The 27,522-nt window shown below is 37.3% G+C and overlaps 1 protein-coding gene and 1 long non-coding RNA gene across 2 annotated transcripts; one reads left to right on the top strand and one right to left on the bottom strand.

Moving 5' to 3' along the window:
* Positions 1–23,319: 23,319 nt before the first annotated feature.
* LOC130590945 (uncharacterized) lies at positions 23,320–23,911 on the top strand. The gene is made up of 3 exons (XR_008968840.1): positions 23,320–23,362; positions 23,459–23,620; positions 23,724–23,911. It is a non-coding gene; the product is annotated as an uncharacterized LOC130590945 (long non-coding RNA).
* A 2,594-nt stretch (positions 23,912–26,505) lies between these two features.
* LOC125496482 (uncharacterized) lies at positions 26,506–27,237 on the bottom strand. The gene has a single exon (XM_057393953.1). The coding sequence runs from the start codon at positions 27,235–27,237 to the stop codon at positions 26,506–26,508; it is 732 nt and encodes a 243-aa protein (XP_057249936.1).
* Positions 27,238–27,522: the final 285 nt, after the last annotated feature.

Here is a 27,522-nt window from a genome sequence, read left to right as displayed (position 1 = left end):
CAATGCTAATCAGGGACGCTCAAATGGGAGTAATTCATCAAGTAGTAACAGTGTTACCTCTACCCCTACTACCGATACATGTGGTTTATGTTGGTTTCCAGGTCACCAAGCTGCCTATTGTCCAACGTTTCAATTCCAGCTTTGTTCCCTCCTCCTCTGAAAGTGTCACTCGAGCCTTGGCTGCACTGTCTGTTGGTGGTGAATAGAAGTGGGCACAGTCTGGTACCTGGATTCGGGAGCTGCATCTCACATGACTCCTCAGGATGGTACGTTTTCTACTAAAACTCCTTATACTGGGTCTAGTTCTGTTGTAGTTGGTAATGGTACCTTACTCCCTATTAAAAGTACTGGAAATTTAACCTTAAAAATTGCTAGTCCCCTCCAGTGATCATCTGTCTGTCATGTCCTAATTTAAAACATAATTTATTATCAGTTAACAAGTTGTGTCATGAAAATGATTGTGTTGTGAGTTTTGATAAAAATTCTGTTTATGTTAAGGACCAGATAACGGGGGAAGTTCTGCTTCAGGGAACTAGTAAGCAAGGTGTCTACCCTCTTCAGCCCAACATTGTCCCTCCCGAGCCTTCAGTTCCTGCTTTCCTAGCCATTAAGGAGTCGGTGACGTTGGCATGCTCGCCTGGGTCATACATCTTCTAGCATTTAGGAAATTTATGTTCAAATAAATACATCACATGTACCTCTAAATTTCATGATGATTGTGTAGGATGTAAGCTAGGCAAAATACATCGTTTACCTTTTGATTCTGTTGAACATATTTCTATATATCCATTATATAAAATTCATAGTGATCTTTGGCAATCTCCTGTTTTGTCAAATCAATTATTTCGCTATTATGTTGTGTTTGTTGATGATTTTTCGCGCTATTCCTGGATTTATCCTTTACGTCGAAAATCGGAAGCTTATTCTAAATTCCTTATGTTTCAAAAGATGGTTGAAAACTTTTTAATTGCAAAATTAAAATATTTCAAAGTGATGGAGGAAGAGAATTTGACAATTCTCCTCTTCTTCAACATTTTTCTGACAAGGTATTATTTTTCAAAAATCTTGTCCCCACATCTCCGCTCAAAACGGTGTTGCGAACGCAAACATCGTCATATCATTGAAATGGCTCGTACTATGATTATTCATCTGACTTTCCTGCGGAATTTTGGGTTGATGCATCATATACTGCCACTTACACTATCAATGATTACCCAGCTCGGTTTTAGGGGGTGTTTCTCCTTTTGAAAAATTATTTCATCGTCCTCCTTCCTATCAATTTTTGAAAACATTGGATGTGAATGCTTTCCTTTGTTTTGAACTCTAAAAATCACAAACTGCAACCTAAATCTAAACCTGTGTTTTTATTGGATATGCATTGGAATATAAAGGGTATTGATGTTTTGATCCTACTACCAAGAAAGTCTACACTAGTCGTCATGTTCTTTTTCATGAACATAAATTCCCGTATCGTGCTTTAGTTGGCTCTGAGTCTCCCGTGCCTTACACTTCACCTTTGGTCCTTACCTTTGACTGGAATATGACCAATGTTACTCATGGGTCATCTGCGTCGTCTGGCTCGATGAACCTTCACTAGGGGAAAAGACATAAAGGGCTGCGCAGGAAGGGCTGCGCTTTTCGTAAAAGCGCAGCCCTACTAGTGAAGGGCTGCGCTTATTTAAAAAAGCGCAGCCCTACTAAGCAGAAGGGCTGCGCTTATTTAAAAAAGCGCAGCCCTTCACTAGTAGGGCTGCGCTTTTTTAAATAAGCGCAGCCCTTCTGTAGGTAAGAAGGGCTGCACTTTTTAAAAAAGCGCAGCCCTACTAAGTGAAGGACTGCGCTTTTTTAAAAAGCGCAGCCCTTCTGCTTAGTAGGGCTGCGCTTTTTTAAAAAAGCGCAGCCCTTCCTGAAAAAATTTGAAATTTCGGAATCGCGGGCTTTGAAATATTGAGCGGGGATTCGTCAAATATATTATCTCTCATTCTCTCTCCTCTCTCATGTCCCTCATTATTCCTTTCCTCCTTCTCTCTCATCCTCTCTTCTCTCTCAAAATCTCCCATAAACATTTGCGACAAAAACCTTGAAATGACTTGCACTAAACATGGCGACGGAGTCCGATTGCCTATTGTGATACCTTTTCGGAAGCGGAACGAGCCAACGAGTCAAACTCACTGCTATGCCGTGATGTTTAGGCTTTTTAAGCCATCCGAGTTCGTTTAAGCCTCCAAATAGCCATTTTAAGTTTTTCCGAAATTTTTTTTTTCCTTAAATTATGTATTTGGGTTTTGTTTTATGTATTTAAACATTATTAGGTTGTAGTTCTTGTATTTTCAGATCTATAATGTTCTTGTATACTTTCTTTTTTATATGTTTTGATTAATGTTCTTGTATACTTCTCTTTGTTTATATGTTTTGATTAATGTTCTTGTATACTTTTCTTTGTTTATTTTGATTAATGTTATTCTTGTATGCTTCTCTTTGTTTATTTTGATTAATGTTCTTGTATACTTCTCTTTCTATATAATTTCTTGTATTTTCATCTTTGTTTTGATTAATGTTCTTGTATACTTATTGTATACTTCTCTTTGTATATTAGTTTTTGTTCCTTTTTTTCATTTTCGTTTCATTCGTTTTATTGTTTTGGGTTTAGTATTTTCGTTTCGTTTCTCTTCTCTTCTGTTTAATTTCAGAAAATGTCAGATTATGAGTAAAAAAATGACAAAAAAAAAATTTTTTTTTTATTTTTTTTTTTTGGTAGGAAGTGCTGCGCTAGTTAGGAAAAAGCGCAGCCCTTTAGCCCAGAAGGGCTGCGCTTTTTCTTAACTAGCGCAGCCCTTCTGGGCTAGAAGGGCTGCGCTTTTTCCTAACTAGCGCAGCCCTTCTAGCTTAAGGGCTGCGCTTTTCTAGCGCAGCCCTACTTAAAAAGTGAAGGGTTGCTACTGAAAGGGCTGCTGTCAAAAAGCGCAGCCCTACATGCCTTTTTTAGCGCAGCCCTTCTTCATTTTTCCACTAGTGCTTGTGGCACACTCGACCCCGCCCATTCCCCTCCTCTTGCGTCTGCTCGGTCTGAGGCATCGGCCACGCACTATGGTGCGTCGTCTCCTGCTGCTCGGTCCTCTCCGACGCGTGTCGCGTCGCCAACCTCGCTCGATGGAACTTCGCTTCTCGCAGCCTCGTACACGTACGCTTCAGCGTCGTCTCCTACTGCTCGCCCAGCTGTGTCGCCAGCCTCGCCCCTATCCTCTCATGCTTCGCCTGTCCAGCATGCTGGGCGCCATGAGCTTCCTAGCTCGCCAAGCGAGGCTGCCAGCTCTCCGCGCCTGCTTGGTCATGCGTCTCCCCTAGTGTCTTCCCCTCCCTCCACGCCTCAACCATCTCACCCTGTTGTGAACCATCACCCCATGGTTACTCATCTTAAGGATGGTGTGTCTAAGCCTCGTATCTTAATGAACTTAAACACTGAAATTGTAGAGTCTGACCCTACTAATTTTAAACAAGCTTCTAAAGATTCACATTGGTGTCAAGCTATGTTAGATGAATATAATGCTTTGATTAAAAATGACACATGGGAGTTGGTACCTCGCAACTAACTATGATAAGAATCTACTTGGTTGTAAGTGGGTTTACAAGATTAAATATCATTCTGATGGTTCTGTGGAGCGGTTCAAAGCCAGACTTGTTGTTTTTGGCAATCACCAGCAGGCAGGTATTGATTACTTTGAAACCTTTAGTCCGGTTGTTAAACCTATTACTGTTCGCTTGGTTCTTACTATTGCTGTTTCTCTTAAATGGTCTATTCGTCAGTTAGATGTCAAAAATGCGTTTCTTCATCGTTTTCTCAATGAAGAGGTTTATATGCGTGAACCACCGGGTTTTATTCATCCATCTAAACCTACTCATATTTTTCGTCTTCGTAAGTCCATTTATGGTTTGAAACAAGCTCCTCGAGCTTGGTTCTCTAGGTTTAGCAATTTTCTCCTATCTATTGGTTTTAAGTGCAGCAGTTGTGACACTTCTATGTTCACTCTCAAATATCATGGTCATCTCATAATTCTGCTATTATATGTTGATGACATTGTCCTTACTGGTAGTAGTTTTCCTCTTGTTGCCAAATTCATATCTATTCTTTTTTCTCAATTTGCTATGAAAGATTTAGGGGATTTTCATTACTTCTTAGGTGTGCAGGTAGTGCGTACTCCCTCTGGTTTATATATTTTTGTCTCAACATAAGTATGGTTCTGATTTACTTCGTAAATTCCATCTTCATACTGTTAAACAAGTTACCACTCCTGTTGTTTCTAGAGTAACATTGTCTCTACTTGATGGAGAACTTCTTGCTGATCCCACAGATTATCATAGTATGGTAGGTGCATTACAGTACTTAACTATGACTCGTCCAGATATTGCTTATGCTGTTAATATGGTGTCTCAGTTTATGCATGCTCCTCGTACTACTCACCCTCATGCTGTGAAAAGAATTTTCAGATATCTGCAGGGCACTTTGGGTTATGGTCTTTACCTATATAGTAGCAGCTCTCCTACTGTGGTTATTGCCTATTCTGATGCAGATTGGGCGGGATGTCCTGACACACGGTGTTCTACTACTGATATGCTGTTTTTCTTGGGAAGTATTTAATTTCCCGGCGTTCGAAAAAACAACCTACTGTCTTCAAATCCTCCACTGAAGCTGAATGCAGGGGAGTTGCCTACACCGCTTCAGAAACTATTTGGCTGAAGCAACTTCTTGCTGACATTGGCCATTTTCTTCGTCGTCCTGTCATATTCTATTGTGACAATGTCTCTGCTACTTATCTCACTGCTAACCCAGTTCATCATGATCGTAGCAAACATATTGACGTCGATTACCATTTTGTTCGCGAAATGGTTGCCAAGGGAGGATTTATTGTTCGACATATTCCTACTCAGTCTCAGGTTGCAGTCATTTTTACTAAGGGCCTATCTACTGACTTGTTTACTAAACATCGTACCAATCTATCTGTCGTTTCACCCCGTAAAGATTGAGGGGGTGTATTGGATAATATTATATGTAAAAGGATAATATTATATGTAAAGGGTAGAATGGTAATTTACTAAGTCATAGGTCTGTATTGTAAACACTATATATATTGAATGCCAGGATTAACCTACATTAGGTTAACACAATTATTTCCCACACTTGTACAATATATAGTGATATCATACTTGATTGTAGAGAGCTACGACACTATTTCCAAGCAATGAGCCTAATTTTCGTTAGAAGAGAAGAAAACCAAGTAGCCGTCTAGTTCGCTATGGAAGTATAACCAATTCGGAAACAATTGATGTAATTAGGCATTTTCCTCATCCCTTAATTACTACACGAATATGTTACAATTTTTTTTTTTTGGTGTTTAAAGAGTCAGTGCTATCTATAAATTGTAATAGGCTATTTGCCATGAAAATGTAATTTATGTTATCCTTTGTTCCAAAACAAAAAAGGAATTTCCATACCTAAAATTTCACTTATGAGGTTTAATCCTATAGTAATAAATCTATGACTTGTGAGACAAAAACATACCACCTCTGTTTTTATTTAGTTGCAACATTCACCTTTTTGCACAAACTTTAAGAAATGAGAAAAGAGAGTATAATTGACCCACTTGCCCCTGCTACTAGTACTATAATTAAATAGGGGGAGAGAGAGAGAGTAAGGGTAATATAGTCAAATTATCCCAAAAGCTTTCCTGAAAAGGAAAATGTTGCAACTAATAAAAAATACCTAAAAGTAGAAATTGTTGCAACTAAATAAAAATAGAGGTAGTATACTACTATGCATGATATGATGCGTTGTAAAAATGAATTTCAAATTTCTTTCTTTTTACGTGCGATTTAGGATAAGTGAGATTGGGCTTAGCCAGTATATTGTTCCTGCTTGCTCTTTATAGAAAGAAAATCTTCGTTGTCTTCCGTTTGTACTAGCCTTCATATGCACGCGATGCGTGCGTTAATTTCAAAATTTGTTATTCTATTAGATACTCCATTCGTACTTTATTTATGATTAAACTTAAATGTGAAAAATTCAACAGTTAGATGAATTTAGATATATTAATTCGCTAATGTAAAAAAATAAAAAGGTTGTGAGTGATTGTTAACATTAATTTTTTGTGAATGAATATTGAACAGAAAGAACAAAAATAATGAGTTGGTTTAACTGAATTAAAGAGTATCAAAGGCAGTGAATGTTCAGACTTTAATTCATGTACACGTTATGTATGCCATCTTTTTTTATAAGGTATAAGTAATTTGTCCATTTAATTTTTGATTGAAGTATTTGATGCATATACCATTTTAAACTTGTTTTAAATGGCAAGTTGGAATGAAAATTTTTAAATGATTTGCTTTTGTAATTTTTTCATTCCATTAATTAGATCATTAAGGGTATTTTAGCCACTTCAAAAGAGGACACCACACCTCCTCCCTTGGTTTATATAATAGAGATAACTGCTTTTAATGGTCTTGCCTTGTGAGCAAAAATGAATATAGAGGGATTGTGCTTCAATCCAACGCTTAGCTACTTGACATACGAGCTGCTTTTAGAGTTTTAGTGGGTCGGACCAATTAATGCTAAAGGAGTGTTTTTCAATTTAGTTCTCATGGACCATGGTAAAGATTATAATTTTGGAAAAATTCCCATCAATAATCTCAACTAGGAGTACATTTAAAAGCATACTTTTCTCTCTCTCCTCTCTCCTCTCTCCTCCCTACTTTCAAAAACCCTAACCTCCATTGTTGATTTTTAAAGGGGTTTCCATCGGTTTTTACCATTGGAAAGCCCCCACCTTTGTTTTTTTTATTTGTTTTTAGGTTTCCAATAACGATTTCTCCCTCGGAAGAAAGGGTTTTCGATCTCCTTCGTAAGAAAAGGTTTTTAGATCTCCTTCGAAAGACAAGGTTTTTCGACCTCATTCGAAAGACATGGTTTTTCTCCTCTTTTAGAGGGGGAATTTCTACAGGTTACAATCCGGGATACTAGATCTAATGGATTGTCGTGAAATTATTTTGTTGGTGAAGAATTATGCGGGACCACAAAGGTTATCAATTTTTCGAATACGGTCAGATGAATCCGACAGAAATCGTCCTCACGACTACAAGGGATCGTTAGATTGTCTCTCCAACAAGGCTGTATTTTCCAGCGATATAAGCGGGAGATGTTCCACATTGCAAGATTTGTTTGACGATCGTAGTTTTTATGAAGGAAATTTTTGTTTGATTCAACTTATGTATTTGTTTGATTCGATTGTTTATGTAGATGTCGTATGACTTTTTATTAATGAATTAATTTTACTATTCAAAAAAAAAAAAAAAAACTAGGAGTACACTTCTAGAATTAATATCAACTAACGATTATTCCAGTATAATTCAAAGTATGAAGTGCATCTTTCCAAAATTATCCAAATTGACTAGTGACTTACTCCCTTTGATTTTTTTTTTTTTTTTTTTTTTTTTTTTTTTTTTATCGTTCTCACTTAGCACTATTCATACTTAGAGAAAATCTTCTCAATTTTGTTTTCAATTTATAAGAAAAAATATAGTCATGTGGGATCTTGTTTGATTCGTCTCAATTAGCACATTATTAATATTCAATCGTTATAATTTTTACTAATATATGATGAAAGATATTTAAGTTCAAAGATGTGCATTGCGAGATGTGCACAGGAAAGTGAGAAAAAAAAACAAAGGGAGTACTAAACAAGTAAAATTTATCAATTTTCTTAATTTATTTAACTAAGTTGAATTTTTTCCTTGAATAATGCAAAAGAGGGTATTAATTAATTCCACTAATATGCCAAAAAAAATGCATACCGTCCACATAGGACGGCACGCGAGGATTTCTTTTCTATTTAAGTTAAACCGCTACTTTGAATAGCGGTTTACACAAACAAACCGCTACTTTAAGCAGCGGTTATGGTTAAAATTAAACGCTATTCGGAGTAGCGGTTGATAATCGTTGACCACGACTTGAAGTAACGGTTTAGTCGTCCTTGAACCTAGTCATGTAAACTGCTACTTGAAGTAGTGGTTCATTAAAGGAAACCGCTACTTCGAGTAGCGGTTTACTAAAATCCCCAAATTCCAACCTAATTTCTCCAATTTCTCACATTCGAACGTTTTTTCTCTCAAACTCACTTCTCCCATTCTCTCTCTCTTACGACGACCATCCATCTTTCCCGGTCCCACTGATCGCAGCGTTCTCACCCTCCAGCACAAGCATCGGAGTGAGGATGCCTGGAGGGGAGCAGCGGACACGGTATCATCGTGTCGGTTGCATCATCATAGTCTCATTCTTGACTGGGAGGTTGAAGATAGGGTTCTTCGGTATGTTGAGCGTGCTGGTTTTCTCGGCATACATCATTTGGTAGGGGGAGGTTTAGAGATTGATCGACCACTTCTGACGGCATTAGTGGAGCGATGGAGGCAGGAGACACATACCTTTCATTTGACTGTTGGGGAGGCGACAATTACTTTAGAAGATGTCGCTGTTATCCTTGGACTCAGAGTGCACGGGCCACCTGTTGCTGGTCGAGGCGAGGGTAATTGGGCTGTAGTAGTTTTCGATTTGTTAGGGATTTGGTCCACATCGGAGAACGAGCCCAAAGTTCTCCAGGGTTCGTCTTTCAGGTTACATGGCTTCGACATCATTTTTTCTTGTTGCCGAATGATGCTGATGAGGTCACAGTACAACGATTCGCGGGCTTGTATTCTTGTTTTGATGGGGTCCATTCTTTTTACTTACAAGAGTGGAGATGCAGTCCAGGTGCTTTATCTTCCACTTTTGGCAGATCTTGACGTAGCAGGGACATATAGCTGGGGTAGTGCGACGCTTGCATACTTGTATCGATAGCTATGTCGGGCATCACAAAGGGGTGCGAGGGAGTTAGGTGGCCCTGTGTTGTTGTTACAGCTTTGGGCATGGGAGCACATACACATCGACAGACCTCGAATTTCGAGGGTGGGGGACCCACTTCCACAGTTTGACGATGGCGTTCCTATTTTAGGCTCCCAGCATGTTCCGGGGGTTGACCCCTTAGCTGTCAGCTAATATGCAGTGTCTCACTTTTGTTGACATTATTTAGTTTCATTTTTCTCAAGGATATTAATGTGTATTTCTTTTCAGTTGGCTTCGGGTACACCTCACTAGGTCCTACTTACCATCAAACGGACGAGCAGGTACATAGGGTCTTATTACATGCCTAACTTATATACATTGGTAGACATCTCTCACATGCCTAATATTTGCAAGATACTTTCTTTGTAGATCACTTGGTAGCCATATACTGATGTGAGATTGGAGTTGTTACCTGCTATATATCGAGCTGATCGACATGTATGGCGCACATTAGCTCCACTTATTTGTTTCGACATTGTGGAGTTTCATTTTCCTGATCGAGTTATGCGCCAGTTTGGATTCGAGCAGATGATTCCAGCACCTTGTGATACGAGCACAACCCTTCATGGCATAGATCGGAGGTCGAAGAACAAGAATTATCCGCTCAGACATCGACCTTACATAGCGCAGTGGGATGAGCGCGAGAGACGTGTTGTTCAGGGTACTCCGTTTAGTGGTCGTACTCATGCCATTGAGGAGTATATGATATGGTATCGTCGCATCACGAGGTTACGCATGACGAATCCGTTGAGGCGACTTCCTTCTACACATTATCAGTCTGCGTCTGCAAATATAGTACTGGTAAGTCCCATGATTTGTAGTTATACTTTTATTTATTTATACGACTATATAATATGTATTTTTCTTTCTATGCAGGCACATACTTTATCTGATGTTGCTCATAGGTGCGGCACTGTACTAGAGGCTGCTGAGTCATTGCCTCCAGATATGGGGCGCCAGTTGTTTGCACAGACATTGCAGACCATGAGGGGACTCTGTATTGATGATGTTGGCCGAGATGGACATGGCCACATCTTACAAGGCGTGCCTACTTCTGCTGCACATACATCAACTTCTACATCTTCTATATCTGCTGCCCATATATCTACCACGACACCTTTGCTTTCGCCTCCAGTCTGTCAGAGGACCTATTGACGACGTTCTGACACCATTCCATCTTCTATTGATGCCATTGCAGAGTCTCATGAGACCACACCTAGTTCATCTAGACCTTCACAAAAGAAGAAGAGGGGGTCTTAGCACTTTCATTTATTGTTTGTATAGTTAGTTAACACTATGTTACATTTTAAACTTTGTTTGTGATTGATTAATCTAACTTTGTAATTAAGAAATTCTTGGATAAATTTTAATGTGGATGAACTTCGTGTTTGGTGATTGATGTGTGGATGAACTTGGTGTTGTTTGATGGAATTTGGTGCTGGAAATTGCAGGTTGGAGAGCTTTTTTTTTGTGTTTCTGGCATTTTGGCCAGTTATGGGGAAGCAATACAGACCGGGGTTTTGTTGTACATAAACCGCTATTCGTAATAGCGGTTTACATATGCTTGAAACAGTTCTAGGTAAACCGCTACTCAGGGTAGCAGTTTATATATATAAACCGCTACTCCAGATAGCGGTTTAAAATCTGTGCAAAAAAAAAAAAAAACACTTTCTCGTGTGCCGTCCTACATGGACGATATGCAGGGAATTTTTTTTTTTTGGGCATATTTGTGGAACTAAAACTAACTTTTGCATTATTCAAGGAAAAAATTCTAACTAAGTTTGTATTCCACCACCCACCACCTAACCACTACCACGCACCACCGCACCACCATCGTACACCACCACACCCACCATTAACCACCACACTTACACAACTAACACAAATAATCCATCCCCATCGGAACCACCACGCACACAATCACATACACAATTATTCGAACCCACCAAAAAAACATACTACAATTACGGCCAACAACAATAGTCACAACCCACCCGAAACACCATGCCCTAAACACTCCCCTAGAAATGTTAAAAATCGGCTTTGGTCGAAATACGTGAGAGTATCAGACCCCATAGAGTGGAAATACATGAGAGTATCAGGATTTAAGTTGGGGGAATCAACAATAGTATCGCGCACTTTAACAGCAACAACAAGTCGATTTTGGTCGACATCGGTGATGCCGATTTTTGTATTTTTGAGGGAGGGGGTTCAGGGCAGAGCGGAAAGGTTGGTGGAGATTTTGAGGGTGTGGAGTTGGGGAGGAGGAGGAAGAGAGGATGACGAGGTTGGGGACTAAAGGTGGGGGCGAGTTGGAGGAGTAGAGTTTGGAGGTGGGTTTGAGGGGTGGACGGAGGGAATAGTGTGAGGGGTTGGGGACGTGCAATGCAAGAAGGTTTTGGGGATAGGGAGGTGGTAAGGATAATGAAGGAGGTGGGTTAGCTGACGTCTGGTTGGTGATTTTTGTGAAGGGCTGGTGGCCGGTGGGGGGCATGTGGGTTATTTCAACGCCACTAGTCAGAGGAAAGAGAGAGAAATGGTGGCTAGTAGGTTTCAAGGGAAGAAGAGAATAAGATCTGGAGAAATTAAAAGAAAAAATTAAAATTAAAATTATGTGAATTAGATTACGCCACATAAGCGAGTTAACCTATCAAATATGCTATATCAGGTAATGGATCAATTTGAAAACACAACTAATACTGTTAGGATTATACCGGAATAAAATATATAATTTGATCAGGACCCTCAAACATATTCTGAATCCACTCCAATATAGGCGGCCAATTGCATGAGTTTAAAGCTATACTCTCACCACTATTACAATGTTATGTCATAAAGTGATATATGCCTCCAATACAGGAAATAATAGTTTAATTGTTTTGGCTTTAAGCTTATCTTTCTCTTCGCCAGCCGCCTGCTTGCTCTCTCTATTCATTTCTGGATAAAGACTTTTTTGTTTTAATTAATTTTCATTTTCTTGTCTAATTCTTCGTTTTCTAGTGAGCTTAGTTTTTTCTGGTGAGCTTCATATTGTCTCCTATCATTTTCTCAGAAAATCCTTCATGTAAAAGGAAAAAGGACCCACACACTCTTTGTGTTGTAATATTTGCTTACTTTTGAGTTTCCACCCGTTAGAATATGCATTTGAGCTTTTGTCATAAAATTTGAGAAAAGGTGAAAGAGAATGATAAATGAAGAGATGTCAAACTAATAATTGGTTAAAAGCAGAAAATTATATGCCCCATATTTCACGTGATTTTGTACTCTTTGTTATGTAGAACAAAGGAATCTGACCTAGGATTGAGAAAAGGTGAGAGAGATGATATATAGAAATGAAGAGATGTCAACAATATGATAGATGGTTAAAAATGAAAAAGTATATCTTGACATCATTTTGGAGACTAAGTAGTTTTAGAACAAAGAAATGAAACATCCATTAATAGAAACTTATTTAATTTGACACCTAGAAATATGAAAAGATGTAAACAAAGAAATAAAAGAAATTGGTTTAGGAATTTTGATTGGATTCGAGCGTTAAGACAAACCACATGTTTAATAAATAGGTCAAGCAAGACTTAATATTTTTTTCATTTAATATGTGAGTTTGGCTTAGATCGGGTAAATTTTTAACCACCTTATTATCGATCTGCACCAAGAAACTAACTCAATCCAATCTCTTAACCAGCTGTAGTTGAAACAGTCCCACGTAAAATGACCTTGATGGTTTATGATATCCTTAGACCTTAATTATTAGTTTCTTAGCTTATACAGAGTAAACGTTAATTGCCAAAGTATAAAGTATAAACATTCCTCGAATCAAAATCATCTCCTGACATTGAACTCCAACCTAATCAAAATTGGAAAAGAAGTAAAGAAAGGAGAAATTAGTAGTCTAATATAGTCCATAGTTTAGGAGTAGTAGTTTTGTTTTATTTCCTGTTGCTGTAGTTTTATTGAGATTGTTGTTATTTATTTGTCTTAATTTAAGCTGATGTTACAGCTGGCAATAGTTTGTTAAGAGTTAGTTGCAGTTTGTTCGAAGTTAGTTATAAGTTCTTGTATATATGTAGCTATTAGCTTTATGGTAAAGCGGTAATTCCAGATGATAATTTATGCTTCTCTCAACTTATCTCTCTATCTTTCTTTTCTCTCATTACATCAGATGATGTATCTGAAATTCATCATGGTATCAGAGCTTATGGAACTTTGAATCAGTTCTTCCGCATTTTTTCTACCGATTCTTCTCAAATTCTTCTTGATTCTTTTGATCTTCTAACTGATTCTTCTTTAATTCTTCATTATTCTTCCTGATTTCTTTATTAAATCTTTTTCAAAATCATGGCAAATTCTTCTGATTCTTAAATAAGATCAGATAATGTTGTATCTAATTACAACGATCCTTATTTTCTGTCAAATGGAGATAGTATAAATCATTCTATCACAAATCATACTTTCAATGGCAATAATTTTATGAATTGGAATCGTGCTGTTAGAGTTGCTTTGATTGCGAGAAATAAACTTGGATTTCTTGATGGAACCTTGAAGAAACCAGCTGTTGATTCATCTGATTATTAGTAATGGATTCGCAATGATCATATGGTAATGTCTTGGCTTTCAAATTCAATGGAAAAATCAATTGATGAAAATTTCTTATCGCTGATTCTACCTATCAATTCTGGAATGAAGTAGTTGAAAGGTATGGTCATACCAACATTCCCCAGTTATACAACCTTCACAAAACTTTGATAAAAACTGAACAAAGGCAAACAATCAATTGCTGAATATTACAGTAAAATGAAAAGAGTTTGGGATGAGATTCAAGTTTTAGAAGGTTTTCCTGATTGTTCTTGTGGTGCTATAGCAACATGTAGTTGTAACTTGTTGAAAAGAATCTTAGAAGTTGATCAACGCATGAAACCTATTCAATTCATTTCTGGATTAAATGAAGAATATGATCTGTCTAGTCAAAATCTATTAAGTAGTGATCCTTTGCCTACTATTAATAGAGCCTTTCATATTCTTCAGCAAGTAGAGAGACAAAATATGAACAATTTAAAGACTGACAAGGTTGATATGAGTGCGTTATTAGCATCTCAAGTGTAATAGCCTATATTTTAAGCAGGTTTAATAACGACTTTATAAATGAGATTTGATAAGTATAATAGCTGATATTTTCAGACACGTTTTAGTCAAAGTTAGCTATGTTCATATTAGTAAAGAAATTACTTTGAGAATTTTTTTTTTATCGTCTAAAGTAAGTTCCAAGAACAAATAAGTTAGTATGAATTTTACATAATAGAGATATTGAGTTAAGGATTTTAAGCTTTGAAATAAAGAGAAACCCATTTTTAATTACAATTTATTTCTCCTCACTCATGCTATGTACTCTAGATGCTAGAGCATCACTCTCTCCTTCTTCATAACTTCTCAATCAAGTGCCAAAGTGTATTTTTCCCATAGATCAATTATTCCCTTCAAGACTTCATTTTAATTACCCAAGTGGTTAAGAATTGGGAGAAACCTTAAAACCAAAATAAAACCCCAAACAATAACTTCCTCTCTCCTCTGATTTTATACCCCGTAATTTGCATGTTCAATTTCTGCATTATGGAGTCGAAAGTTGCCAAAACTTATTTCATGAAAGTTGTAGATCTCGAAAAGTTATTTAACTTAGACCCAAAAATTACTTGATTTGGAGTTCGGAGCTATCAGTTATGGTCCTTGTAAGTTTGGTGTTGCTGCCTTCATTTCTCTCTCCTCTGTTTTTATTCCGACAATCTGTTGTCCCAATTATCTACAACATGCAATCCAATTTTGCTCTTTATTGCTGAATCAAAGTTGTAGATAACTTCGAGCTAATGAATTTGGGAACAAAAATCACTTGATTTGGAGTTCGGAGCTATGAGTTATGGTCTTTGTAAGTTAGGTGTTGCTACCTTCATTTATCTCTCCTCTGTTTTTATTCCGATAATCTGTTGCCTCAATTATCTACAACATGCAATCTAATTTTGCTCTTTGTTGATGAATCAAAGTTGTAGATCACTTCGATCTAATGAATTTGGGCACAAAAATCGCTCAATTCGGAGTTCGGAGCTATGAGTTACGCCTTATACAAGTTCAGCACTGCTGCTGTACTTTGTGTTGCGTTGTTGACGTGGTTGGCTTTGTTTTCCCATGTTGTCATTGCTAAATTGCTTGCCTTGTTGCTGCCATTGTGTTGGTATTCCTTTCCATATGAAGGTATAAGCTAATTTTTCTTAATTCCTCATCTTCTTTGATTCCAATTCAAGTGTGGTGCAATTGAATTTTATATTCTGATTTTAGAAATAAACTTGGTTCTCAATTTTGTTATTGATTAGCAAATATAGTTATGATAAGAGTTGTTAAACTTAAATATTGAATATTTTATCTTTCTTATTGGATTGAAACTTCTAATATGAAGTAAGCCTCTTAAGTAAGTTTATAAAAACTGATTTTTATAAATTATGTTGTTTGATAATACTCTCTGAAATCAGAATGAAGTTAATTAGAGATAGAATTGATGTTGTGAGTTGGATTAGTAGAATGGGTCGTATATAAGGGTTGTGGTGGTTAGTTCATGGAAGAGCTTAAAAGTATGAGTAATTCAATTTGTTTATCTAAATTGTTGTGAGGATGGTTAATGATTATTGTTATTGTTTTGAGGTCGTTGTTGGAGTATGTATATGGAGATAAATTATGAAGTTCGAGCTATAGTGGTTATCAAAAATGTCGAGTTATTGGGAATTGTTTTAAGGTACACACATGTCCTTCCACTTTTCAAATATATTATTGATATTTCGATTGATCATATAAACTATATTAGTTGATCTTGATATGTATTCATAAGTTAAACTTATGTTGTATTAAAAATGTGATTTGTGTACTATATGGTTTCTGAAATACATGTTTATGAGTTTTAAGACAAAGGTAGAACTAAATCGCATGTTAAGTTCTATTGGCTATAAGTTATTGTTTTGAGACTCAATAGTATAAATTTGTTTGATGAACCATGTTTTGTGATATGAATAAGGCATGTACATATGGTTCTAAATGAGAGTTTCACTATATTTTCAATAGTTATAAGTTTGATTCTATGAGTTCAATGAGTTATATATTAGGGGAATGGATAAGGTTATGAAGCTCAATTATGATTTAAGAAAAGAGTTCGTTTATATATGGTTATAAATGTATAAACTTTATAAGAACATAATACATGTAAGTTGTTGAGAACCTCGGTATCACATCTTGGTAACATTAATTCTTGTTCAAGTTTCGTGTATGAATTTTTAAGAAATCAATTATGATGTTTGATTACCCATTTCCAAATGCATGCATTAGAGGTTGGAAGATATGGGTTTGGAGTTGTGGTTGTAATTTCAGAGTACGCTATAACATGAGTTTTGGAGGACTATTATTTGAGTACGGAAATATACATGTAGTAAACTATGAACTAGAATAGTATGAACTATTATTATAAGGAGAATAAGTTCAGATTAAAAAGGTTACATTATGTCATAGAAGGATAGCAACAATGACTATTTGAGGAATTTGGGTTTTGTAATATTGGAAAGTTATGTCAAAGTAGTTGTGGGACAAATTAGTAGATAGAAGAATTATGTTTGAGAATGTTAGTTATTATTTGAAAAGTGGAGTTGGGTGATTGTGTAAGTTTTGGAGTGCCAACGTCAATTAATGGGTCAGTTGTCGATATAAAATTATATGGTTCTTAAAGATCAGACGACTATAAAAGTATATATTGGAAGGTAATATATAATATAGGGAATGAAAACACTCAAAGTTGTAACATAGAGTTAAATAAATGAGTTTTGTAATAGTGATATCGATATAAAAGGGCTGGAGTGATGGTTTTGGGAAGTATCAGACACTAAATTTGAGTTATGTTGACTAAGTCGAGGGAAGGTGATAACTGAGTTTGGAAAACTTCTATTATGGGTATCAATGAGGAGTGCAAAAGAGCTTAGGAGTCTTATTTTCTAATTGGAGAAGTAAAAATAGGAAATGGGAAGGTGGGAAGAGTATAAAGTTATGTATAAAAGTCAAGTTAGATATCTAATTATTTGGAAGTGAATTTTGGAAGTTCAACATTAATCTAAGGGTTAATAGAGTGGTTACAATAGCTTTGTGAGTCCAAGAGATGTTATAACCAAAATAAGTATTTGAGACGAAATATTAAATATTGAGGAGTAAGATCTGAAATGTGAAGGTCATATTAGAGAAATAAAGGATCAAGATATGGGTGGTGGTTTAAAAGAATATGAAATAGAGAAGTGTAACCTACAGTATTTAAGTTATGAAAGGTCATATGTGGAATTGGATTAAGTAAGAAAGTTTAAAGGTATAATTTTCTAGTAAGATAAGTAAGATTATGTAAATGGATATTGGGAAAGAAAAATATAAATCTAGATAATAGAGAGCATGGTAATTAAAGTTATATAATAACAATACTAAATGTATGGTGTTAAGGCTAATATGAGCTTTCAGTACAAATACATGGGGACGTATGGTTGTGAATTATAAATTTAAGAAAGATGAGGACAACGAGTTGAGTATTGGAATGGAGTGAGATATTTTGACTTGCCATAGTAATTGTGGGTGATTTATGATAATGTAATAAGGTTATATTCTGGCAATGAAAGTTCATGTATTGGGAATAAAAAAACCTTTAAGGGGATTCATATCATGAGAATTTTGGAATGATATAGTTTAGATGCTATAAGTTAAAGACGGAAGTCCAGGTACAAAGAGAAACATATTTTACACTTTGATTATGTTATGGGTTCGACTGCAGAGAGACATTTGATTTCGAATAGGTTTTATGTATATTACTTCCTTTAAAAGAATATTTGAGGTAAGTGAGGTTATTTGAGATTCGAGTTTGTGTTATAATAAGATTATTGAGGTTCAAGTATTTTGGATATGTTAGTTACATTTCAACTTTGTTTTGTTTTATATTAATTTACGGACGAGAGTTTAAGTCGTTGATACACTGTGGAATTGAGTATGCGATACGAATTAAGAACAAAAGTATAATAAGTTTTGAAAGATATAAGTTTGTGTTATTGGAAAAATAAGCATTATGATTTAGCGATTGTTTTATGGGGAAAGTAAACAACATTTATGGAGCGAGATGCTCAATATGTGTTATGGAGCGGGTATTGTTCCATTGAGTAGTCATGATCCAAAAGTTATTGAGGTTGAGTTTTGGATATTCCTAATTCGAAGTACTGAGCAGGAAATCATGTTCAATTTAAGTTCAGTATTTTTGCTGTAATTATTTTGACAAAAGTTCCAAATGTTCTTGTTAACTCAACCCTTTTGGTAAAGTTTAAATGAGCACACTAAGTGCCTATACGACTTTTACAAGCAGTAAAGAATTGATTATTTCCTTATATTTTTACACGTAACTAATATGTGAAATTGTTGACGTAAAACAAAAGATTTCAAAAGAAGATCCAAGTCTTGCAATGATTAGCAACACCATAGTAGTGGTGATTATTTTTCCTCTTCATGGATAAATATGTGTTCTTGAAACACGTGTGGTATTGATAAACTGTGCATTTAAACATTTATGTAAATAAACTATGGATACAAGTGGGTAAAGGCCGATACCAAATAAGGTACGGTATGAAACAACAACCTTGGAGGATGGGTGATCTCCTTTCGAACCCTCGCTGGGTGGGTGAAGTCCAGCAGATAATAAAAATGGGACATGTCCTGGTTAAGGCTTGCAAGCATAAATATTTAAACGGTGGGGTGACGACCTCCATTAGCTTAGAGACAGTCGGCTCCTTGTGTAAGGAGCCCCTCTCTATTCGTGTTCGCTTTACCCAATGAAATTAAATGCTATCGACCCAAAGGGTTTTTGAATGATCTAAGTGGTGATCTTCATATAAAAAATTCCTACTTTAATACAATTGTGCAAGGATAGTAATCCTGAAATTTTTAAACAAGTACCTTACTTGTGAAGCATACTGAATTCTAGCATGAATTGTATACGAATGGTCTTAAGCCACCAAATGAGGTTTGGGATGAGCTTATGTATTTCAACTGTTGTTGAACATTTTCCTTATGGCAAGGAACTTATTATCTGTAGTATATGTATGAGTACTCTTTATTAGACTTTCTAGTTAAGGGTTGCTGGAGTCGTGATAGAAACATTTCTAACTATTTGATTTTAATTATTTTTGAAGTCTGGGATTGTTCCACTTGATGAGTAATAAACCGCACAACTATATTTTAAGCCACTAAAACGAATTTCTGGTTGGACAGTGTGTGTACTCAGTTTTTTCTGATTTTGTTCTTGGAACCTGTCCTGGTGGGGGCAGGGTTCATTGTTAGTGATTTTGCAGGGTTGATGTCAAGGTCTTGGAATATGATTATTGATCAAGAAGAAGATTTTTATGCTATGAATGGGGCTGAGGTTAAAGTTAGATGCTTTGTTTGGAAGTAATCGTAACCTGTTATTTGATTTTCAAGTTGTTATGTTGTGGGCCCCTGACCCACAGATCCAGGATAGTTTTTATAGGTTTTGTTTCCGCTGTGAATAATGTAAATTCGAGGTTTGTTGAGTGTTGATTGTGTTTTGTGTATCTTAAGTGTGATTAGTTAGCAGCTCGGAAGTGCGGGCTGTTACATCAAGTTACTAGTCACAATTCTTCTGGTGGACAGAAGTTTTCTGGAAAGAGAGATTTCAAGAGAATGAAATCTGACAGGTTATGTGATCATTGCAAGATGAGTGGTCACACTATGGAGAGTTGTTTTAAACTTGTTGGATATCCGGAGTGGTATTCAAATTTGAAAGGCAAAACGCAGCCTAAATTGGTTGTTCATGTTCAAGAAACTGGAATTCTAGGACATTCTCCCTTGGAGTTTGATAATGGAGTTAATTCTGATGCTGATACTGGCATGGATTCTGTTATGATGCAGAATATGTTCAAAGAATTTGTTAAAATGATACAAACTAAATCTGGAGACACATCTTCTTCTCAGAATTACACTGCAGTTAACTTTGCAGGTATTACTTCTGTTTCTAATGTTGCTTTTTTAGCACATAATTTTGGTTCTACATCCTGGATTATAGACACTAGAGCTACTGATCACATGGCTTCCAATCAGCATTTATTTGCATCTATTCATACAATAAAACATCCAATCAAAGTTGGTTTGCCTGATGGATCTCAAAAACTTGTCAAACATGCTGGAACAGTTCATCTTACTCCACAAATTATCCTAAATAATGTGCTTTTTATTTTTGATTTTAAACACAATTTACTTTCTGTTGGCAAATTACTTGATCAAAATAAGTTGATAGCACATTTTGATCAAGAGCATTGTGTTTTTCAGGACCTTCTTACTAGACAAATCAAAGGATCTGGGAAGAGATGTTCTGGTCTTTAAAAGTTTCATGTTGTTTCCAATCCTGTTTCTAATCAGCATGTTTCTAATCCTCTTTCACATACCTTTGTCCTTAATAATATTGCTAGTGATGATGTTTCATTTGTAAACACTAGCATTAGTAAACCTAGTTTACATGTTATTCACAGTAGACTAGGTCATCCCTCTGTTCATACCTTGAAACATTTACATTTACCATATGATGGCAATAAATTGGATGATTTTGATTGTGAATCTTGCATATTTGCTAAACATCATAAGATGCCTTTTCCTTTATCATCTAGTATGGCTGAATGTTCTTTTGATCTATTGCATATTGATCTATGGGGGCCATACCAAACACCTTGCTTATCTGGAGCTACATATTTTCTTACAATCCTTGATGATCACACAAGGCTTACTTGGACACATCTTCTTCACTTTAAAACACAAGTTCCTGGCATCATTTCTGGATTTCTTGCTTATATACATACTCAGTTTGGCAGAGCTCTTAAATCCATCAGAAGTGATAATGGTACAGAAATTATTCAGGCTTCTTGTACTTCTTTATTCCTTGAAAAAAGGTATAGTACATCAGAGAAGTATTCCTGGCAATCCTCAACAAAATGGCAGAGTTGAACGCAAGCATAGGCATTTGTTAGAAACAGCTCGAGCAATTCAATTTCATGCTCATCTTCCTACAAAATTCTGGAGAGATTGCTTACTTGCTGCTATTTATCTGATCAATCTTCTTCCTAGTTCAGTTTTGCAATGGAAAACTCCTTATAAAATTCTAATGCAAAAACCACCTTCTCATAAACATCTAAGGACTATTGGTTGTCTTTGTTATCCTGCTATCAAAACACATGACAAATTTGCTCCTAGAGCCAAGAGATGTATCCTCCTTGGTTATCCATATGCTCAAAAGGGCTACAAGCTTTATGATCTTGATTCTCACAAGGTTATTCTTAGTAGAGATGTGATCTTCATGGAACATCAATTTCCTTTTCAAAATTCTACTTCACCATCTATTGTTACTCCTTCTCACTGTTCTCTTCCTACTGTAATGAATGTTCCCTTTGATATTCCTTCTAACATTCCTCCTTTTCCTCCTCAGTCTGATAACACTCAACCTAACTCTTCTCCTTTATAACATAATGATTCAGTTTCACCAATTAGACATTCTTCTTCTCCCACTTCTTTGGAAACAAATGTCATTTCTTCTCCTACACAAGCTATTATTCATTCTTCTTCCTCTATTCCTATTATATATTCTACTAGAATCACTAAACTTCCTGATAAATTTCAAGATTTTCTTGTTACCTTACCTACTCCTTTACCTACAGCTAGTTATACCTCTTCCGATTCATTAGTTTTTAAAGCTTCTTCTGAACCTACTTTGGCTCATTTAGATGATTCTTCTCTTCAAAGTCGTTCTAACATGTTGTCTACTGTTGAGCCTTCTTGTTACAATCAAGCCAAAGATGATCCTTAATGGATTGCTGCCATGGATACAGAGATTCAAGCTCTTGAAGCTAATGACACTTGGGATCTTACTTCTCTACCTCCAGCTAAAACTGCTATAGGCTGTAAATGGCTATACAAAGTCAAGTTTAAGCCTGATGGATCTGTTGAAAGATGTTAGGGTCGTTTTGTTGCCAGGGGGAACGAACAAGTCTTTGGCAAAGATTTTAAGCACACTTTCAGTCCTATTGCAAGGTTTACTACAGTAAGAATTATCATAGTTTTGGCAGCTGCTATGAACTGGTCGTTACAACAACTTGACATTAATAATGCCTTTTTACATGGCTATATTGATGAAGAGCTTTATATGCAACCTCCACCTGGATATTTCAAGGCTTTACCAGGTCAGGTATGCAAGTTAAAACGCTCTCTTTATGGTCTTAGACAGGCCAGTAGACAATGGAACATTGAACTAAGTAAATTTCTGCTCAATTTTGGTTTTGTTTAGTCAAAACAAGACTATTCTATGTTTACTCGACAAGATGCTTCTGATTTTACTATCATAGTTGCTTATTTGGATGATCTCCTAGTTACTGGCAACAATATGCAGCTTATCACTGAAGTAAAACAAGCTCTACAGAAGGCCTTCACTATTAAAGATCTTGGTGACCTCAAGTATTTCCTAGGTATTGAGGTCATTAGATCTCCTTCTGGTATTTTACTGAATCAGAGAAAGTATATTCTAGATTTACTTAGTTCTACAACAACAACAAAAACAACAACAACAACTAAGCCTTATTCCCAAGGTGATTTGGGGTCGGCTAACATGAATCGTCAACTGGAATCGTGACCAGAAGAGATGGCATCACAAGTAGAAAAAGGATGATTTGCGTCCCCTGATTTGCGTCGCACAGACACGAAAGTGATGCAAAAAACCTATTTGCATCGCATGCCTAAGAGCGTTTGACGCAAAAACGAGCAATATCCGTCGTACCCTCAGTATGTGCGACGCATATTGTAGTTGTGCGTCGCATTCTGCTTTGGTGCGACGCACATTCGTGATAACTATCTGCGTCGCACGTCCATAAGGTGCGTTGCAAATTATATCATAGGCGTCGGACCCAAGCCCATGCGACGCACATCTTAGTTGGGCCCATGCGCGTCTCATTATCTCCCATCTCCCTCTCCTAAAACTCATTATTGCAAGCCGCGTCTCATTAACTCAAGCCGCGTCTCATTATCTCCCATCTCCCTCTAACCTAAAACTCCCCCACTCCCCAACTCCTCATCTCCCTCAAACCTAAAACTCCCCAACTCCCCATCTCAAGTCGCTTCTCTCTCTCTCTCTCTCCCTCCCTCTCTCCCTCTCTCTCTCCTTCACTCGAAGCTTCGAAAAACCCTTCGAAGATCTGACGAAAAAGCGTGGTGAAGCTTCGAAGGAAAAACCTTATAGATATGAAATAATTTCGCTTTTTTCGACGTTCTCCATCTCTAACAGGTTCGATTTTTTTTAATTTTTGTATGATAAGAAACGCAAAATCAGAGAAGCTCTTGAAGGTTTTTTTTGTTTTTTTTTTGTTTGTTTTTCTTTAATTTTCTCTTTTTTTTTTACTGGATTGAAATTGATTGACTTATCTTTAATTAATTTAACAGAGGGGAAGCCAATTCCAACGGAGTTGAGAAATGAAGAAGCATCGCTCCGCAAAGAAATCGACCTCGAAGATGATTACACTGCTAGTATGTACATTTTTCATCTCAGGATCTGAAAGTGACTGAAATACTTTGGCTTTCTTTGCCGTTCTCCATCTCCAACAGGTTCGAATTTTTAAAATTTTTTATATCTGCTTTTTTTTGTTTACACTTTTCTAGATCTGAAAGATAATGGCGTTTTTTATTTTTTATATTTGATTTTTAACAGAAGAGTGCGACTATTGACGATGAAGATTGAAGAATGTTTTTTATTTTTTTGGATCTATGTAAAAGTTGTAATAAATTGTAAATTTTAATGTTTGGATATTAAATTTTAGGGTTTTTTTGTGTGTTAGATCTAATTTTTTTGGTTTCAAATTGTATAATAATAATGTTCCTTAATCGTTCTTCTCTTTATTTCTTTCTTTTGGCCTATGTTTGGATGTTCAATCTGGAATTTTATTTATTTATATGCAATAATAATAATGTTTGGATGTTCAATCTGGAATTTCATCTCCAAAAATATTTTTTTTTATTAAAATAGTAATTTGCGTCGCACATAGCCCTAGGTGCGACGCAAATCACTAATGTGCGTCGCACCCTAGGCAATGTGCGATGCACATTCCCTCTGCATTACTCTGAACCTCTGCATTACTCTGAATTGGGCTGGGATAGCCATCTGCGTCGCACCGTATACGAGGTGCGATGCAAATAGGTGAAAATGTGCGTCGGATCTGCATTCGACGCAGACCATTGATAGTCATCTGCGTCGAGGCCTCTGGCGTCGGACCCATGTCCGACGCAAATAGGCGCCTCACATCCGACGCAAATCGCCTATTCTGTACTAGTGCATCGTCAAGAGTGATATAAGTTCTTTTTGTTTTTTTTTTGAATACAAGGTTTACAGCAAAAAGTGTTTAAAAGAGGTTTTCAGCAAAAGGTTTTAATACCAACACAATTGAGAAAAACAAATAAATGCAGTAATCACACCCCTTCCTCCACATAGATACTGCCCCTCCACCCACTTCTATCCAACGTCATGCTCTCCTCAATCCCAAGTAACCTCATATCACTTTCAATTACCCTCAGCCAAGTCATCTGTCTTCCCCTACCCTTTACAATTTGATTACTCCTCCACTCTTCAATTCTTCTCACCGCTGCATCTCCTGATCTCCTTTTCACATGACCAAACCATCTTAACCGATTCTCCCTCATCTTTTCTTCAATGGATGCAACTCCAACTTTTTCCCGGATCACTTCATTTGTTAATCGGTCCTTCCTTGTGTGGCCACACATCCACCGCAACATACGCATCTCCGCCACGTTCATCTTATGAACGTGGCATTGTTTCACCGCCCAACATTCGGTGTCATATAACAAAGCAGGCCTAATTGCAGTGCGGTATAACTTTTCCTTCAATCTTTGGGGAATGCCGAATCACAAAGGAATCTGGTGGCGCTTTTCCACTTTAACCAACCCGCGTTAATTCTATGCGCCATGTCTTCATCCAGTTCTCCATCCTTTTGGAGAATGGATCCTAGGTGACGGAAGACGTTCGATCCTTGAACCACTTTGCCATCCAAAATGACCGCCCCCGCCTCGCTGCTTGTAACCCCACTGAACTTGCACTCCATATACTCCGTCTTACTTCTGCTCAATCTAAAACCACGGGCTTCTAATGTATGCCTCCACAATTCCAACTTACTCTCAACACCTTCCTTTGTCTCATCAATCACACAATATCATCCGCAAAAATCATACACTATGGTATATCATCTTGAACTGACCTCGTTAGTTCGTCCATGACTAGAGCAAAGAGAATGGGACTAAGTGCAGAACCTTGATGCACTCCGATCGTAATAGAAAACTCTTATGTCCTCCCCACCGTAGTCCGCACACTCGTAGTTGCCCCCTCATACATATCCTTGATGATATCTATATATTTCAGTGGAACACCTTTCCTTGCCAACGCCCACCAAAGTATTTCTCTTGGGAATCTATCATATGCCTTCTCCAAATCAATGAAAATCATATGTAGATCCTTCTTCCTATCACGATAATGTTCCATTGTTTGTCTTATGAGGTGGATGACCTCTATAGTCGATCTTCCAGGCATAAATCCAAAGTGGTTCTCCGATATCTTTACATGTTTCCTAAGTCTTTGCTCAATCACCCGTTTCCAGAGTTTCATAGTATGACCCATTAGTTTGATTCCTCGGTAGTTGGTACAATCTTGTACATCGCCTTTGTTCTTATATAGAGGAATCAAAGTACTCTTCCTCCACTCTAATGGCATTTTGTTGTGTCTCCAAATCATGTTGAAGATTGTTGTCAGCCATTCGATTCCTCTCCCCCCTAAACACCTCCAAACTTCTATAGGTATGCCATATGGCCCCGTAGCTTTCTTCAATCCCATCTTTTTTAATGCTGCAACGACTTCTCCCTTTTGAATCCTCCTCATAAACTCACGATTTAACATACTTGGCGGGATGTGTACATCCCCAATGGCTTGTGCTTGATCACCGTTGAACAAGGTATCAAAGTACGATCTCCATCTATCCTTTATCTCCTCATCCTCCACAAGCACTCTTTGGTCCACACCCTTGACGCATTTTACCTTTCTTATGTCTCTTGTCTTCCTGATCCTCATACGCGCAATTCTATAGATGTCTTTTTCACCTTCTTTCGTATCCAATCTTGCATAAAGCTCTTTGTTTACCTGTGCTTTAGCTTCTCGTACTGCCTTCTTGGCTTCTTTTCTAGCCTCTTTGTACTTCTCATAATTCACATCGCTGCTATCTTTTCCCAAAAGTTTATAACTTTCTCATTTGTTTTTTATTGCTTGTCTCACCGCCTCGTTCCACCAAGATGTGTCTTTACTTGGTGGTACAGTTCCTTTAGATTCTCCAAGGACCTCTTTCGCCACTTCCTTTATACTAAGTTCTATCTTTGTCCATGTCGAATCTACATCCATTTCCGTGTTACAAGACCAGATATCTTTACTAGTCATCTTAGCTAAGAAGTTCTCTTTGTGCTCCCCTTGGAGCTTCCCACTTGATTCGCGGCTCCACATTGGGTTTTCGCTTTCTTAAAGACTCCCTACCCCGGAAATCAAGCACGACTAGTCTATGTTGGGTGGTTGCGCTCTCACCTGGTATCACCTTGCAGTTTGTATAACTCTTCCGCCAAGCATTCCTTACTAAAAAGAGGTCAATCTGACTCGCGTTACTTCCACTCCTACACGTCACAAGGTGAGATTCTCTTTTCTCAAACCAAGTGTTCATAATACTAAGACCATAGGCTAATGCGAAATTCAAGATACCACTTCCAGCTTCATTTCTCTCCCCATACCCAAAACCTCCATGAATGCTCTCAAAGCCAACTCGACTAGTGCCCACATGTCCGTTAAGATCCCCACCAATGATAAATTTTTCATTTATAGGCACTCGTTGCACAACCTCCTCCAAATCCTCCCAAAATTGTTGTTTAATAAATGCTTCCAATCCTACTTGTGGCGCATATGCGCTTATGATAGTCACCGCCTCGCTCCCTAATACTAGCCTGATACTCATAATGCGGTCACTCTTCCTCGAAACTTCTACCACATCATCAATATATTCCTTATCAATAATGATGCCTACTCCATTCCTACTCTTATCCTTTCCAGAGTACCACAACTTATAACCCCACGGGGCTAGTTCTCTTGCTTTTCCACCAACCCACTTAGTTTCTTGAAGGCACATTATGTGAATCTTTCGCCTCCTCATAACCTCCACCACCTCCGCCGATCTTCCTGTCAAAGAGCCAATCTTTCATGTCCCAAAGCGCATCCTACTACCCCTACCACTACCCCTACCACTACCACTACCCTGTACTAGCTTCTTTACCCGCACCCGTCCCTGATGCGGGAACCCTTGCATATTTGACACCACCCCCGGGCGTCGGGATGGCGCGCCGCTTCCGGGTGACGACCTAGCAACCCTTGCATACTTATCACTACACCCGGGTCTATGAAGTGCAGCGCGTCG

This window comes from Beta vulgaris, chromosome 4 (assembly GCF_026745355.1).
Source record: "Beta vulgaris subsp. vulgaris cultivar EL10 chromosome 4, EL10.2, whole genome shotgun sequence".
NCBI classification, from domain to species: Eukaryota; Viridiplantae; Streptophyta; class Magnoliopsida; order Caryophyllales; family Amaranthaceae; genus Beta; species Beta vulgaris.
The sequence above is the reverse complement of the archived record's forward strand: the minus strand, read 5'-3'. Positions and strand labels throughout refer to the sequence as shown.